Here is a 12,909-nt window from a genome sequence, read left to right on the forward strand (position 1 = left end):
ACTAGTGAGTGTATTGCATAGTAATACTATGTTTAGTAGTGAGTGTATCGTGTAGTACTACTGTTGCGTGTGTATTGTATAGTACTACTATTGGGTGTGTATTGTATAGTACTACTGTGTTGAGTTGGGAGTGTATTGTATAGTACTACTGTGGTGAGAGTATTGTATAGTACTGCCGTGTTGAGTAGTGAGTGTATTATATAGTACTACTCTGGGGGGTGTATTGTATAGTACTACTCTGTTGAGTAGTGAGTGTATTATATAGTACTACTCTGGGGGGTGTATTGTATAGTACTACTGTGTTGAGTACTGTGTCGTTGTTCTTCTGTGGGCATTGTATGGTGCAGTACTCTTGATAGACACTAGATGGGATATGGTGATAAGTTAGCTGTCTAGGCAAGTCTTTGGAGGGAGTCACGGCAGTGACTTTCTTCAGTTGTTTGCTGATGTTGTCCGGAGCTCATGTATGTTGCAACAACACATAACATTGGAAAAAGATTGCATGGTAGGAAAAATATAGGATGTTTCTTATATACAGAGACAAATATAGGATGTATCCAACAGTTGTCCGGAATCCAACCCCTCTTTTCAGGTAGATGATTTGATTTGTAAATCAGAAATAAATCAGAACCAAAAATGAAATGTTACTTGCGATCCGAGGGGAAACAGATTTTCTTTGTCTTAGATGGGCAAGATGCATTATGGGAGCAGGGTGAGGATGGTCAACAGGCCTATAGTTTTCTGTTGTCCCTTTGTCCATCCAACTTACTTTTTCAGTCATTAAAAAATAATATTGATAAATAAATATTTTCCAATGAATGAATTATCCCAATGCCTGCTTGATATAGTTTTAATAATACAATATACTATCCCTGTGGCCTTGTATTTTCCACTGCTATTGAGGGACCTCACATCTTCCTGTTCTGTCATTCTGTTTTTCTATTTAGCTTTCATCCAAATAGGCCAACGGCAATACAGCTATTCAGGTATATTTAGATCCCAAACTGAACAATGCGCAATTTATAGTTCTGACCAAAAACTCGTCATATTCTGTGGTATGGTCATCTCTCTAGACCTGTTACGGGAAAAAGCAACACTGACGAGAATGGGGTCAGAGATAAGTTTAGGTTGACATAACAATTAATTAAACATTAGTATCTAAATTATTGATATTCTTTGGGGGTGGCAGGCGAACACGGAGCCTTTATGTCTCTTAATCCATGACTGATGAAAGGATGGGAGAGGCTGTCTGCGCGTTCACAAACCCTCCCATCGCTCTGTTACTGACCGCGGGAGCGCGCAGTGGACCGCTCGTCCTCTCAGTCACTTGCAAGAGGGAAACAGCCTCCGGAACGCACCGCATCATCCTACAGAGAGAAAACATGTTTCCTCCACCGCCAACCTTCACCGTTATCACCGTGGAGAAAAGTCCCATTAAAGGATTTACTATGGAAGACGTTAGTTGTTTCGACCACTAATCTGTGTTAAAAAGAGGATATAATCCAAGGTACCCTGTTAGGAAAAACTGCCCGGATTGGGAATTAATATCGGACAGGTAAGGATCAAACAAGTAAACTGGAGATTATTAATTATATTACACATTATGAAACACATTTTATTGTAATTATGTTGTAATGTGTGCACTATATAGATCATTATCAAATGTAAGCCTATAACATCAATCCATCCATTTGAGGTCTATAATTCCGGTTTCATAAAGTCTCATCAGGAAAAAACATCAACCTAACAGTTTTCTATATTTTACCACAATTGTTGGATACTTTGTTCAGAAGGAACTATAATTAATTTGATTAAACTCCAGAGGTTGAAATGACATCGAAAATGTATTTTAGGCGGCATCAAGCAATCCCCGTCGCAGATCCGTTTCAGCACCAAGGACAGCTAGGCACTTCTGGTGCACTCTGCAGTTTGCGCCAAATCTCTCTTGCAACATTAGCTAGTCTGGCTCGTTGGCACTGTTATGTGAGGTAAAAAAAAATCAAACAAACCACTTTCTCATAGTCAAGTTTGAAGACGTGAAATTGTACCTATACGAATTTATCTGAGTTCGGGAATTTGGTCGCCCTAAACCTTTATTGTAAAAATGAAAAGGTTAAATCTGTTGAATCAATCACATTAATCAACGTTGTATTTATTGTAAACTCGTTCCATAGATGTTTTTTTTTGTTGACTGTATTTGTAATTTATCTGCAGGCTGCAGAATCCTGTGTCCCATATTCCCAGAGATATAATATGGCTGTACTCTAGTGCTGTGATGCAACAGGATGTATCAGTGCATTATGCTAAGGATTCATTCTGTGTTGAACATTATGGCTACCTTTTTAGATCTGTTATAGATAAGTAGAACAAATCATTGTCTATGATAAAGGTACATTTCCTGAAGATAATCTGTGTGCGTGTGCTAATGAAGAAATACATTTAATTATTAACATCCTTTGTCTTCTTCCCAGTTGGTGAAAATGGCGTCATGGCGGCTGGTCAGTCTCCTGGCGGTGTGGACTGTTGTGTTGGTTCTGGCTCAGTGTTGCCCAGAGCCCTGTAGCTGTCTGGATAAATACTCCCACCAGTTCGCTGACTGTGCCTACAAAGACCTGCTGTTAGTTCCCGTAGGCCTCCCCTTCAACGTCACCACCCTCTCTCTCTCCGCCAACAAGATCAAACTCCTGAAGGCCAAGAGTTTTATTAACGTCACCCAGGTGTGTTTGTGCGTGAATGTGGACCTGTGTGGCTCAGTTGGTAGAGCATGGTGCATGCAATGCCAAGGACCGTGGGTTTGATTCTCGCTGGGGTCACCCATTGTTAAAAGTGTCAGATAAATATCATATATTATATTACTGGTGTAGTGAAAGACAGATTTGAATGAATAAAGTCTTGTTCTTCAGGTGACCTCCCTATGGCTGGCCCACAATGAGATTGTGACAATGGAGAGGGACACTCTGGCCCCGCTGATTCAGCTGCGCAACCTGGACCTCAGCTACAATAAGATCATCAACTTCCCCTGGGAGGACCTGGCCAACCTCACTGCCCTTCAGCTGCTCAAGATGAACAACAACGAGATGATCAAACTCCCTAAAGATTCCTTCTCCACTCTCAAAGACCTGAGGTCCCTGAGGATCAACAACAACAGGTTCACTACCATTGTCCAGGGGACCTTCAGCTCTCTGAGCTCCATGTCTCACCTTCAGATCTACAACAACCCCTTCACCTGCTCCTGCAGTCTGGAGTGGCTGAGAGACTGGATCACGGAGTCTAAGATCTCTGTCCCGGAGCAGGACTCTATCATCTGCGAGGCCCCTGAACATCTGAAAGGGGCTCTGGTGACCAAGATGCCCAAGCTGGAATGCAAGGCCCCGACAGTGTCCATCACCTATCAGCCCAACCTGGAAAACACTGAGCTATATGAAGGGTTTATGGTGATCCTCAATTGTGATACCAAGGGCAACCCCAAACCAGAGGTCAGCTGGGAGGTAGTGAAGGCAGGGAACCAGAAGTTCACATTCAGTTTGCCCTCTGAGGTCAGCGAGAAAAGCGACTCACCAATCAACGATAAAACTACCAACGGCCGGTTCCTGGTCTTCCAGAACGGCACTCTGATCATCCCCCGTATCAGCAAGAAGGAGGACGGGAACTACAGCTGCTCAGCTGTCAACGACCTCGGTAAAGCAGACAGCACAGTGAAGGTAGTGGTGGCAGGCACCAAGAAACAAGCCATTAACTCCATGCTGGACACCACAGCAGATAAGATCCTCCGTCCATCTGGTGGAAACAAGCCGGGGCCTAAGATGACCAACAACATCATCAACTGGCCCAAGTCCGACTCTGAGAAGACCAAGAACGTTCCAACTGGGTCGTCTGTTAAACACGCTGATGGCTCAGTGCAGGCTGGCGAGGGCTCAGAGGAGCTTCCATTTACCAGTAAATGTGGCATCAGCGATGGCACTCAGTACATCTCCAATCACGCATTCAACCTCAGTCTGGACCAGCTGAAGCAGTACACCTTTGACTTCGGCGTCATCGCGTTGGAAGTGTCAGAGACCGAAGCCAAAGTGCAGCTGAATCCTCTCCAGCTCCCCAACAGTAAGAACAACCTTCACCTCAGCCACAATGAGAACCTAGAGACCGTCGACAAAGAGCCTTTCAGCCTCTATCAAGCCTCAACCAAAACCCCTCTGGACATGCTCTATCTGTGTTTTAACACTGGTAACGGACACTCTGTGGTGCAGTGGTCCCGGATAGAGGAAGGGATCAACACCTATAAGTTTCAGGGCCTACAACCAGGCACTAACTACACCCTGTGTCTGACCTACGGAGGGCAGGACTGTCAGGTCCAGGTTGTCTTCACAACCAGGAAGAAGATCCCTTCTCTGTTAATCATAGTGGTGGTTAGTACCTTCCTGTTGGCGCTGGCTACAGTCCCTCTGCTGGGAGCAACCTGCTGTCATCTCTTATACAAGTACCAGGGAAAGACGTATAAACTGATCATGAAGGCGGCGCAGAAGAACCCAGATCAAATGGACAAACAAATGGTCGGTGGTGATTTCGACCCCCGGGCGTCGTTTGTCGAGTTGGAAAAGAATTTTAACCCGAGTGAAATGGAAGACGGAGAGGGAGAGGACGGAGAGGACGCCGACGGGGAGGAGGTGGAGGGGAGCATGGTTACCGAGTCCATCCCAGGTTCTACGTCTAAATTCGAGGTGGGCTCTGAGTACAGCGATAGATTACCGTTGGGGGCGGAGGCGGTGAATATCTCTGAAGATGGAAACGGTAATTACAAAGAGCCGAGTCGCTGAGCAGAGCTGTGTGATGCTACTGGGGGGGGGGGAGGGGGGGTAAAATAGTTACTATCAACCACATTTTAAACCAAGTAACTCACCTATCATTATTTCACGTAAATATGATAGCCCCGATGAAGGTGGATAGCTCATTTTACCTCAGAAAGTAAGCGATCAGTTATAACCCAAATAAGAGACTGGCAAAAGGAAAAGTTGTGCAGTAAAAATAATGGTATTGTATATATCAAACTTACAACATTCCTCTTACAGTAACAATACTGCAAGCACAGTTTTTTACAGTTAAAACAGACCTCTGCTAACTGCTAAAAAGCATAAGTCATTGAGATGTCCCCTTCATGCAGGGCGTAGGCTAGCCGAAAAAGTTGTGCGCTTTACGTGAGCATCAGTTTCGGAAGGTTGCGGTGCTGTACAGTACAGGCGCGCGTCTCAACGCGTCCGCCTCGTTGCGTACACAGACCGTTATTTTAATTGTTCTGTGAGATTATGAAAAAAGGGGGAAAAATCCCTTTATGTTGTCAAGGCATGTGCTGTGTCTGGGCTCAAACCCAGGTCACTATCGACTGATGTTGTTTAATGTAATGTGGGGCTCTTCGAGTTAAGTGTGACTTAAAAAAAACAACAACGGGTGCTTGTTATCCGTCTGTCTTTTTTCAACGATTCTATACGTGTCCATCCACGGCATGTCACACAGACGACGTATTTTCTTCATGTATGGTTTTACTTAGCGTAGACTATAGGACTTTAGATATTCTCAATGTCGACATGTGATGTAAAAACCCAGTAAAATTGAACGATTCTCTTTTTTTAATCAAAGTATAGCTAAATGATCCCGTCTACAGTATCATTAACTGAGGCGTCAAGGAGCGTCTCGTTGCTGTGAGTGTCCTGTCGTTTTATGCATAGTGAGTTTTTTGGTGAGCTGTACTGTTCGGACGTTGTTGTACAAATATCCCCCGACCTTTCAAGATTTTTGATATGATTTTATGTACGTGAAATTAATAAAATATCCCAAAACAATTTTTAAATTCTCCTATTTCCTGTCATTGAGTCAGAAAACTGTTTTCAACTTCATTTTAACTCGACGGGGTAAGGTTTGGTACTTGTATGACTATACACTGCTGTGAATTAAACAATACAATGATGTTTATATAGGGATTGGGCGTTGGCCGTGATTTGTAGTGACCGCCTGTTAGCGGTCTATCCACCTAAAGCGTGTTTAGTATTATAGGAAAGTACGGAAACATTGTCTATGATTGTTATATTTCTTACTGATATTACAGCGCTATGCCGAGAACAAATGTATTTGTTGGATAAGCGTAGCAAACGGTTCAAAATTGTACGATACTGGACTGCTTTATTTTCTCTTCAATTGTAAAGAAAAAGAAAGTGATTGGACACAAATAGCCTTTTGAATATAGCCTTTATTTATGGACAGAATGATATACCTACCTTGTTGTGAATCAACATAATATAGCGCTGCGTTTGACCAAAGTCACTTCTCACTGCCGCATCCCGGGAAATGGACTGGCCGCAGAATAACGGCGGAGCGCCACACTTCCCTTTCTTCTTATGGTAGGCTATGAATCTTACACAACCACACCAAGTATTCGTGTTAATATTCTCTGTGAATTTATATCAGTAATGTTTTCTTTCCCGATTACATACAATCACATTAATTCCGAACGATTGATTCGTTAAATAGCCTATATTGAAATGTTATAAAGATAGGCTACGAACAGGTGCGTAATTGTTCACATAAACATTACCATAGGGGGAAAAAAATCTTTGAAAACATCAGTATATATTGCTAATAATTTACTAAAATATATTTACTATCGAAAGTTTCCTGAAAAGCAACATGACAAAGATATGTGTTTCCTAACGAAACGAAATAATGTTGTTTTACTGGACACATTAAATCCACACGGAAATCTTTCGTCATCTTTCGTTTTAATTTCATGTTAATCATACATAAATTCATTTGATTTCATTCAAAAGCTACTTGAGTCACTGTCACTTTTGAAATGCAATATGGCTGCAACACACAGCGAGAATTAAGTAGACGATCCTGAACAGCAACATTTTCACAACTATAAATTGAGAAAAATAACAATCCCAAAAATAACGATCCAAAACAATATCAGCGGAATTATAGTAGAGTTATTTTATAAAAGGTACAAGGTGACCTACAGCAAAGAGTTCAAGCAAACAGTTTCATCTGTCTACGTTTTAATCGCCATTTCATACATTTTCAGCATAGATATTATTTATTAGCCTGGAATCAGAACAGAATTGTACCGTTTTGGAACAATTCAGTTTGGCTTCCAAGGTACCATAGATATTTACACCAGTCAGTGTTAATTAATGAACCGTTTCTTTATAACCTTCCATTACAGAGGAGTCTGTATATTAATAAATAGTTACATTCTAACCACATACACATGGTCAAACTAGCCTGGATTCCAAGAGGACATGTTCTGTTTCCATTGGTGAAATGGAGTGTATCAGTTAGGCTTCCAGGCTATGGTCAGACAGGAGTTCAGTGCCACACGACCTTTCCCGCTAGACTAGAGATTCTGTACGGCCATCAGAGCCATGCAAACAAAGAGACAGACAACAAAACACACATCCATCCAGGTCGATCCCACGATGTAGCACACCCTTGGACCAGGGCTGATAAGTAGTGCACTATATAGGAACTAAGGTGCCATTTAGACAGGTAGCCACTCAGAAGACAGACTTCCTGAGGCATTTGAGCTAGAAGGTCTACGACATTTCGATCTAATTCTTTTATTTTCAAAAAAAAAAAAAATCAGAAATCATTGATTGATTGATTCAATGGGAGTCAATGGGAAACTTGCATGAAAAAAAGAGGCAAGCAGTCAGATCAATGTATAGACATATAATACTACAGTTAATCTGCCCAAGAGCCATCCATACACCAACAAAGGTTAGGGCTAACCCTAACCCTAACCCTAACCCTAATCTGCCCAAGAGCCATCCATACACCAACAAAGGCCATTCCAATTCAGTCAAATGAAAGTCCAATTCCAATTTTCCCTCATTGAAAAACAATAAGGAAATGTGTTTTCTAAAAGATGCAGTATGAGCTCTGCCATTTCCTTGTTACTAAAAGGGACAAAACATGGTATCAGACCCCAGTTAGACTAGCTGTCTCCATGGTATCAGACCCCAGTAAGACAAGCTGTCTCCATGGAATCAGACCCCAGTTAGACTAGCTGTCTCTATGGTGTCAGACCCCAGTTACACTAGCTGTCTCCATGGTATCAGACCCCAGTTAGACTAGCTGTCTCCATGGTATCAGACCCCAGTTATAGCTGTCTCCATGGTATCAGACCCCAGTTAGACGAGCTGTCTCCATGGTATCAGACCCCAGTTAGACGAGCTGTCTCCATGGTATCAGACCCCAGTTAGACAAGCTGTCTCCATGGTATAAGACCCCAGTTAGACTAGCTGTCTCCATGGTATCAGACCCCAGTTAGACGAGCTGTCTCCATGGTATCAGACCCCAGTTATAGCTGTCTCCATGGTATCAGACCCCAGTTAGACTAGTTGTCTCCATGGTATCAGACCCCAGTTAGACGAGCTGTCTCCATGGTATCAGACCCCAGTTAGACGAGCTGTCTCCATGGTATCAGACCCCAGTTAGACTAGCTGTCTCCATGGTATCAGACCCCAGTTATAGCTGGCTCCATGGTATCAGACCCTAGTTAGACTAGCTGTCTCCATGGTATCAGACCCCAGTTAGACGAGCTGTCTCCATGGTATCAGACCCCCGTTAGACTAGCTGTCTCCATGGTATCAGAACCCAGTTAGACGAGCTGTCTCCATGGTATCAGACCCCAGTTAGACTAGCTGTCTCCATGGTATCAGACCCCAGTAATACTAGCTGTCTCCATGGCGTCAGACCCCAGTTAGACTAGCTGTCTCCATGGTATCAGACCCCAGTAATACTAGCTGTCTCCATGGTATCAGACCCCAGTAATACTAGCTGTCTCCATGGTATCAGACCCCAGTTAGACTAGCTGTCTCCATGGTATCAGACCCCAGTTAGACTAGCTGTCTCCATCTGCGTCGGCTAATGGGGATCATAATAAATCTAAACCATCTAAACCACTGTGAAATATCTTTAAGAAGCAAAAATCTTGTTTGAGGCTGGTGTACAAAACCAAAACTTAAGAACGGGAAGCATAGAAATACCACACAGAACAGAGCTACCACTTCTTAGACGGGCTTTCAATGCGAATGACAGATCTATGACTCTCAATTCTATGTGAATTTGGTCAGGTCACCCAAATAGTTACATAATGCAGCTTTCAATTTCAGTTTGCTTCCTGAATTGGAATGGAATTGACCCCAAGCCTGAGGGACACGTTCTCAGTTAGTCACTGCTTCCGTTTCCTTCCCTGCCTCCATGTTTCCTGCCTCCTTGTTTCCTGCCTCCTTCTTCATCCCCTCTTTTGCAGCCCAGTTGAGTGTTCCGTTGAAGAAACTCTCGTTGCTCTGACGCTGGAAGTGCTTCCTGGAGCCCACCAGCGAGGGGTTGTTGACCAGGGTGTAGAGGAGCTGCCAGTGGCCCCGTGCCCGTTTAGAGATGGAAACCTTATGCTGTGGCTTCTTCTCCTGATTGACTAGCTGGATGCCTGGGGGAAGAGACACACAGAGAGTATCTATACGATTCACAGAATGAGTAGACAGACACAGATGTTCAGACAGACATAGATATGTTCAGACAGACACAGAGATGTTCAGACAGACACAGAGATGTTCATCTAGACACAGAGATGTTCATCTAGACACAGAGATATTCAGATATACACAGAGATGTTCAGACAGACACAGAGATGTTCAGATAGACACAGAGATGTTCAGATATACACAGAGATGTTCAGACACAGAGATGTTCAGATATATACAGAGATGTTCAGACAGACACATAGATGTTCAGACAGACACAGAGATGTTCAGACAGACACAGCGATGTTCCGAAAGACACAGAGATCTTCAGATAGACACAGCGATGTTCAGACAGACACAGAGATGTTCAGACAGACACAGAGATGTTCAGATAGACACAGAGATGTTCAGACAGACACAGAGATATTCAGAAAGACACAGAGATGTTCAGACAGACACAGCGATGTTCCGAAAGACACAGAGATGTTCAGGTAGACACAGAGATGTTCTGAAAGACACAGAGATCTTCAGATAGACACAGCGATGTTCAGATATACACAGAGATGTTCAGACATACACAGAGATGTTCAGATATACACAGAGAGGTTCAGATATACACAAAGATGTTCAGATAGATACTGAGATGTTCAGATATACACAGAGATGTTCAGAAATACACAGAGATGTTCAGATATACACAGAGATGTTCAGATAGACACAGAGATGTTCAGATATACACATAGATGTTCAGATAGACACAGCAGACACAGAGATGTTCAGATATACACAGCAGACACAGAGATGTTCAGAAATACACAGAGATGTTCAGATATACACAGAGATGTTCAGATAGACACAGAGATGTTCAGATATACACAGAGATGTTCAGATAGACACAGAGATGTTCAGACAGACACAGAGATGTTCAGATATACACAGAGATGTTCAGATAGACACAGAGATGTTCAGACAGACACAGAGATGTTCAGATATACACAGAGATGTTCAGATAGACACAGAGATGTTCAGATATACACAGAGATGTTCAGATAGACACAGAGATGTTCAGATAGACACAGAGATGTTCAGATAGACACAGAGATGTTCAGATATACACAGAGATGTTCAGATATACACAGAGATGTTCAGATAGACACAGAGATGTTCAGATAGACACAGAGATGTTCAGATATACACAGAGATGTTCAGATAGACACAGCAGACACAGAGATGTTCAGATAGACACAGAGATGTTCAGATAGGCACAGAGATGTTCAGATAGACACAGAGATGTTCAGATAGACACAGCAGACACAGAGATGTTCAGATATACACAGAGATGTTCAGATAGACACAGAGATGTTCAGATAGACACAGAGATGTTCAGATATACATAGAGATGTTCAGATAGACACAGCAGACACAGAGATGTTCAGATATACACAGAGATGTTCAGATAGACACAGAGATGTTCAGATAGACACAGAGATGTTCAGATATACACAGAGATGTTCAGATAGATACAGCAGACACAGAGATGTTCAGATATACACAGAGATGTTCAGACAGACACAGATCTTATAACTTCGTTTAGGAGTGCCTGTCTTTTGGGTAAGGGTTACAGCATTTGGAAGCTGGCCAGTAGGGAGCTACACAATTACAATACCGAACAAAGCAATAACGCAAAGCAATCCTATGGTAATCCTGTGAGCTATAGCAGCAGCAAGGTAGGACCATATTGAGCTGAACATTAACACTCTGTGTGCGACTCAAATGGCCCCCTATTCCCTACACAGTGCGGTAAGGGGCTCTGGTCTAAAAGTAGTGCACTATAAAGGCAATAGGGTGCTATTTGGAATGCACTCACTGAATCCTCCCTCTGGGCCCCGTACATATGAACCAGTCTATTATAGCTGACCATCTGTGTAATCAACAGCTCTAGTGATAATCTCTGCAATACAACAGATGATCACTGATGATGGTGGTGACAACGACGCGTTGTAGTCAACATACAGACAAGAAGGAAAGCAGCCACAGTTCATTTATTGGCTTGTTGCACTCTACATTACCTAGACATCATACTGGATAAAAACCCTACATTACCCAGACATCATACTGGATAAAAACCCTACATTACCCAGACATTACCCAGACATCATACTGGATAAAAACCCTACATTACCCAGACATCATACTGGATAAAAACCCTACATTACCCAGATATCATACTGGATAAAAACCTTACATTACCCAGACATCATACTGGATAAAAACCCTACATTACCCAGACATCATACTGGATAAAAACCCTACATTACCCAGATATCATACTGGATAAAACCCCTACATTACCCAGACATCATACTGGATAAAAACTCTACATTACCCAGACATCCTACGGAATAAAAACTACATTACCCAGACATCCTACTGAATAAAAACTACATTATCCAGATATCCTACCTCCATGGTGGAATCCTATTCTACATATTCATACCTCCACGGTGGAATCCTATACTACATATTAATACCTCCATGGTGGAATCCTATACTACATATTAATACTGTACCTCCATGGTGGAATCCTATACTACATATTAATACCTCCATGGTGGAATCCTATACTACATATTAATACTGTACCTCCATGGTGGAATCCTATACTACATATTAATACTGTACCTCCATGGTGGAATCCTATACTACATATTAATACCTCCATGGTGGAATCCTATACTACATATTAATACTGTACCTCCATGGTGGAATCCTATACTACATATTAATACCTTCATGGTGGAATCCTATACTACATATTCATACCTCCATGGTGGAATCCTATACTACATATTAATACTGTACCTTCATGGTGGAATCCTATACTACATATTAATACCTTCATGGTGGAATCCTATACTACATATTAATACTGTACCTTCATGGTGGAATCCTATACTACATATTAATACCTTCATGGTGGAATCCTATACTACATATTAATACTGTACCTCCATGGTGGAATCCTATACTACATATTAATACCTACATGGTGGAATCCTATACTACATATTAATACTGTACCTCCATGGTGGAATCCTATACTACATATTAATACCTCCATGGTGGAATCCTATACTACATATTAATACTGTACCTCCATGGTGGAATCCTATACTACATATTAATACTGTACCTCCATGGTGGAATCCTATACTACATATTAATACTGTACCTCCATGGTGGAATCCTATACTACATATTAATACCTCCATGGTGGAATCCTATAGTACATATTAATACTGTACCTCCATGGTGGAATCCTATACTACATATTAATACCTACATGGTGGAATCCTATACTACATATTAATACCTCCATGGTGGAATCCTATACTAC

At 42.1% G+C, this 12,909-nt stretch overlaps 2 protein-coding genes across 2 annotated transcripts in view; one reads left to right on the top strand and one right to left on the bottom strand.

Annotated features, from left to right (window-relative positions):
* The first annotated feature begins 1,354 nt into the window (after positions 1–1,354).
* On the top strand, positions 1,355–4,825 carry LOC139407524 (immunoglobulin superfamily containing leucine-rich repeat 2). Its single transcript, XM_071151328.1, has 3 exons — positions 1,355–1,555; positions 2,472–2,717; positions 2,904–4,825. Exons 2-3 carry the CDS (start codon positions 2,481–2,483, stop codon positions 4,809–4,811), a joined length of 2,145 nt encoding a protein of 714 aa, XP_071007429.1. The 5' UTR covers positions 1,355–1,555; positions 2,472–2,480; the 3' UTR covers positions 4,812–4,825.
* A 1,922-nt stretch (positions 4,826–6,747) lies between these two features.
* Positions 6,748–12,909, bottom strand: part of LOC139406280 (signaling receptor and transporter of retinol STRA6) — a 126,057-nt gene continuing 119,895 nt past the window's right edge. Inside the window, exons 17-18 of the mRNA XM_071148736.1 lie at positions 8,950–9,478; positions 6,748–8,894 (exon numbers count right to left, since the gene is read on the bottom strand). Of these exons, the coding sequence (XP_071004837.1) occupies positions 9,213–9,478 (266 nt within the window). The 3' untranslated portion in view covers positions 6,748–8,894; positions 8,950–9,212. The remainder of the gene's footprint in view (positions 8,895–8,949; positions 9,479–12,909) is intronic.

This window comes from Oncorhynchus clarkii, chromosome 4 (genome assembly GCF_045791955.1).
Source record: "Oncorhynchus clarkii lewisi isolate Uvic-CL-2024 chromosome 4, UVic_Ocla_1.0, whole genome shotgun sequence".
Classification (NCBI taxonomy): Eukaryota; Metazoa; Chordata; class Actinopteri; order Salmoniformes; family Salmonidae; genus Oncorhynchus; species Oncorhynchus clarkii.

Excerpts from the sequence above, each read along its gene's own strand:
- LOC139407524 (XM_071151328.1), top strand. The coding sequence starts at position 2,481 with ATGGCGTCATGGCGGCTGGTCAGTCTCCTGGCGGTGTGGACTGTTGTG. Across the intron at positions 2,718-2,903 it reads GTTTTATTAACGTCACCCAG|GTGACCTCCCTATGGCTGGC; the intron begins GTGTGTTTGTGC and ends CTTGTTCTTCAG.